This window comes from Anoplophora glabripennis, unplaced genomic scaffold, assembly GCF_000390285.2.
Source record: "Anoplophora glabripennis isolate ALB-LARVAE unplaced genomic scaffold, Agla_2.0 scaffold963, whole genome shotgun sequence".
Lineage (NCBI taxonomy): Eukaryota > Metazoa > Arthropoda > Insecta > Coleoptera > Cerambycidae > Anoplophora > Anoplophora glabripennis.
Window position 1 is genome coordinate 129,324 of NW_019417303.1, and position 3,396 is coordinate 132,719.

The 3,396-nt window shown below is 28.4% G+C and overlaps 1 protein-coding gene across 1 annotated transcript in view; it reads right to left on the bottom strand.

Annotated features, from left to right (window-relative positions):
* Window positions 1-3,130, bottom strand: part of LOC108915087 (fatty-acid amide hydrolase 2-A-like) — a 21,915-nt gene extending 18,785 nt beyond the window's left edge. Inside the window, exons 1-3 of the mRNA XM_018721043.1 lie at window positions 2,914-3,130; window positions 2,486-2,858; window positions 2,189-2,329 (exon numbers count right to left, since the gene is read on the bottom strand). Of these exons, the coding sequence (XP_018576559.1) occupies window positions 2,189-2,329; window positions 2,486-2,858; window positions 2,914-2,931 (532 nt within the window). The 5' untranslated portion in view covers window positions 2,932-3,130. The remainder of the gene's footprint in view (window positions 1-2,188; window positions 2,330-2,485; window positions 2,859-2,913) is intronic.
* Window positions 3,131-3,396: the final 266 nt, after the last annotated feature.

The following is a 3,396-nucleotide window of genomic DNA, read 5'->3' on the forward strand; positions in this document are numbered from 1 at the left end:
AGTTATTATTATTATTATTATTATTATTATTATTATTATTATTATTATTATTATTATAATATTTATTGGTAATATTCAATTCTTCATTTTGGGAGTCTTTTCAACCTTTAAATAGGGGTGATTTTTAAAAATTTTCAAAAAACTAAAAGCTATGCTCATCTTAATTTTTTACGACGAATAATTTGAGACCAAAAACATATTTTTATCTATTTTCTTTAGTTCTCTGCGAATTGTGAAAAAACAGGCGATTTTTGCGGTCACTCTTTGGTACACGGTGTGAGTGTACCAAGAGCATTAATCGACAGTAAGTAGAGTTAAATTGAAACATTTTAAAGGGTTGATAAGGGATGATGGCACCATTAAAATGTGACAGAATTTTTTAACCCGTTGGAGGACTAAAAATTATTATTTATTTTATGAGGAATTTAATTCTAAAACTTTTCTTACTCTTGTTAGTTCTCAAAAAACTTTGTCGTTGCAACAAAAACACGAATAACTAATAATACGTATTGTAGCTGTTATTTAAAACCATCGAAAATTCAAAAGTTGGCTATGGATTTAAAGGCCAAGCTTGATGATCAGGAAAAAAGTTGCAATAAGAATAATTTAATAGAAAACCAAACAACTTAAGCAACAGAAATAACATACAATTTGCATAATTATAGAAATTGTTTAAAATGACCACTGTTTTCTCTATAAATTTATCCTTCGTCGAAAATTGAAGTCGACTCTATCCAATAACTACTGACTTTTGAAGCCATCTTTTGAATTTTCTTGATCTTGAAATGTAGTTTTATCTTGGAACTGTATTGACTTTTCAGTTCTCGATTCTTGTATTATACTGCATCAACGATGATTGCAAAATGTCTGGATTTAAAAAAAATATTCTATTTTCAATTAGTTATCTAATAATCATATGAAATAACTAGCAGTATTTAGTAATTAATAAATTATGATAATATATGTAATATACAGGGTGTCTCACCATGAAATTGTGACGGTGTGATACAAGCCGGGGGCCTAACAAACTAAAATATTTTCAAGATCATCGTACTTCCGCTTATACCGGAAGTCACTAACTTTCTTATTTTAAATGGCACCCCTTGTATATTATTGCATTTTTTGAAAGAGCATTTATTTTTAACTTGAAAACATATAGCAATGATAGATCTTTTATTTGGAAGACTAAAAAATAGTGTGTATAGTAGTCCAGTAACAACAAAGCAAAATTGTATGCATAGAGCAAGGCAAGCATTTAAGCATCTATCACCGGACTCTCTTAGAGCAGCGACCCACAAGGAACTAATCCGAAGGTGTGAGAAATGTTTAGAAGTTGATAGAAGATATTTTGAACATTTACTAAAATAAATTTGACAATTAAAAACCTATGACAGTTGTCATGTTGATTGTTACTTACCTATCACGGCCAACCTAAAATGTGCGAAAAGGGAAATATTTATTTGTAAATAAAATTAAAACAACTGGATTTAGGTATAGGAAAACTTTAAGAAAGTTACACTCAATTTTAGTGCAGAATGCGAATATGTTAAAAAAAATTGGGGGCTTCCATTTAAAAATTTCGAGCTTTCCTCATTTTCTGAACTTTATATTCAATCATATTTTTTGGCCACCTTGTATAAAAATTGGAAAATTTTCATGTAAAATCCGATAAATTAGATCTTCCTCTACAAAACGTCTACTTTGCACAAAAAATAAACCTGTATTTCCGGGAAAACTAAATTTGGCTGACAGTCTGCATCTGTCAATTTTTGCCTAAAATTCAAAATATCTCGGAAACGGTTAATCCTAAGTATGGAGTGTGCTATGTCTTCAACTTAAAATAAATGCTTTTTCCAAAAATCTAGTAATATACAGGGGGTTCCAATTTAAATAAGAAAGTTGGTATCAACTTCCAGTCTAACCGGAAGTATGATGACCTTGAAAGTATTTCACCACAATTTCAAAAAAATCCGAGCGATTTCCCAGATATCCATCGATGGAGTTTGTGGTGAGACACGCTGTATAGCAATATATTAAAAATATTTTTAGAGGGGTGTTCCGGTTGTAGTAGGGAAGTCTGTTTATTATCAGTTATGAAATTTTAGCTTAAAAGAGATCTAATGTTTTCTCCAAAATGTCAGTTTTCATTCAATTTATAAATTAGCTTCCTAATTTGTCTACTTCTTACCTAGGCATATACCTCCAGCTTCTTTCATTAGAGTAACATAATCTGCATCAAATAATGCCTTTCTATTTTTTCGCCTAATTAACCCAAAAGTATATGATAATCCCTTAACAGCAGTTGATTCTTTTGTTGTAAACGGTACACCTTAAATTAATATATGAATTAATAAATAATCATGGATACAAAGTATTTTAAAAAACAAAGCATTCTTCAAAATATTTCAAAAATAATAATGTATATCGTAGGAGATACTTGAAAAGATATTCTGCATTTTTTTCGGTACAATAATTATATATTTACCCAGAAAAGGTTTTTCTTGAAAATCCACATCAAGTATATTACCAATTTGAATATCTTTGTCTATTTTTCTAGCTTCTTCCAATGCCTCTTCAAATCGGTCATCAACAACAGCATTTAAAATAGGATTTACTTCTTGTATTCTATTAATAAATGCTTGAACAACTTCCTCTGATTTCAATTCACCTTTTCTTATTCTTCGTGCCACGGACACAGCACTCGACAGAATAATAGGATTTGTACATTTATGTATCTGAATACGTCTCGAGTTGTAGAAATAGCCAAATATTTTGTCAATGAATATATTAATATAGTATGAAATAAATAAAAGCACTGTTTTGAATTTATTGCATATGCTTTCATTTTTTCTAGTTTGCTAAAGTTGAATTTGAATTAGAACATTTAAAATGGATTTATATACAATATTTTACCTTTTTTATTTCAGTCATTTTGTAAAAAACTAATTGGTATAAGGTATATCAAAACTGTCCAGTCATGCAAGTTGTCACTACAATAGGTATTTAATTACCTATTTAAAATTCACTTAACACTGCAAATATTCTTCAAGAACGATGAAATGATAACTATATAAACCTTTCTTCTTTTTCAAATAAGAATTTATTTATCTACTCCTTTACTTTTATATATTTCTAATTATTGTAGTTTCTGGAATATTTTAATTACAAATGGTAAGAAAGTTAACCTTACTTTATTAATTTTAATTCATTTTACATATTATATTATGTATGTATTAAATAATATGTACATAGATTACATAAATATGCGATTTTACTAATTGTAAGTATTGTACAGTACCATACAAAATCGGGTAAAAAATTTATTATGAAAAAAAAATCAAAACAAAGTGATTCTGATCTATACTCGGCGGCAGAAATTATAAAGAGTGACTAATA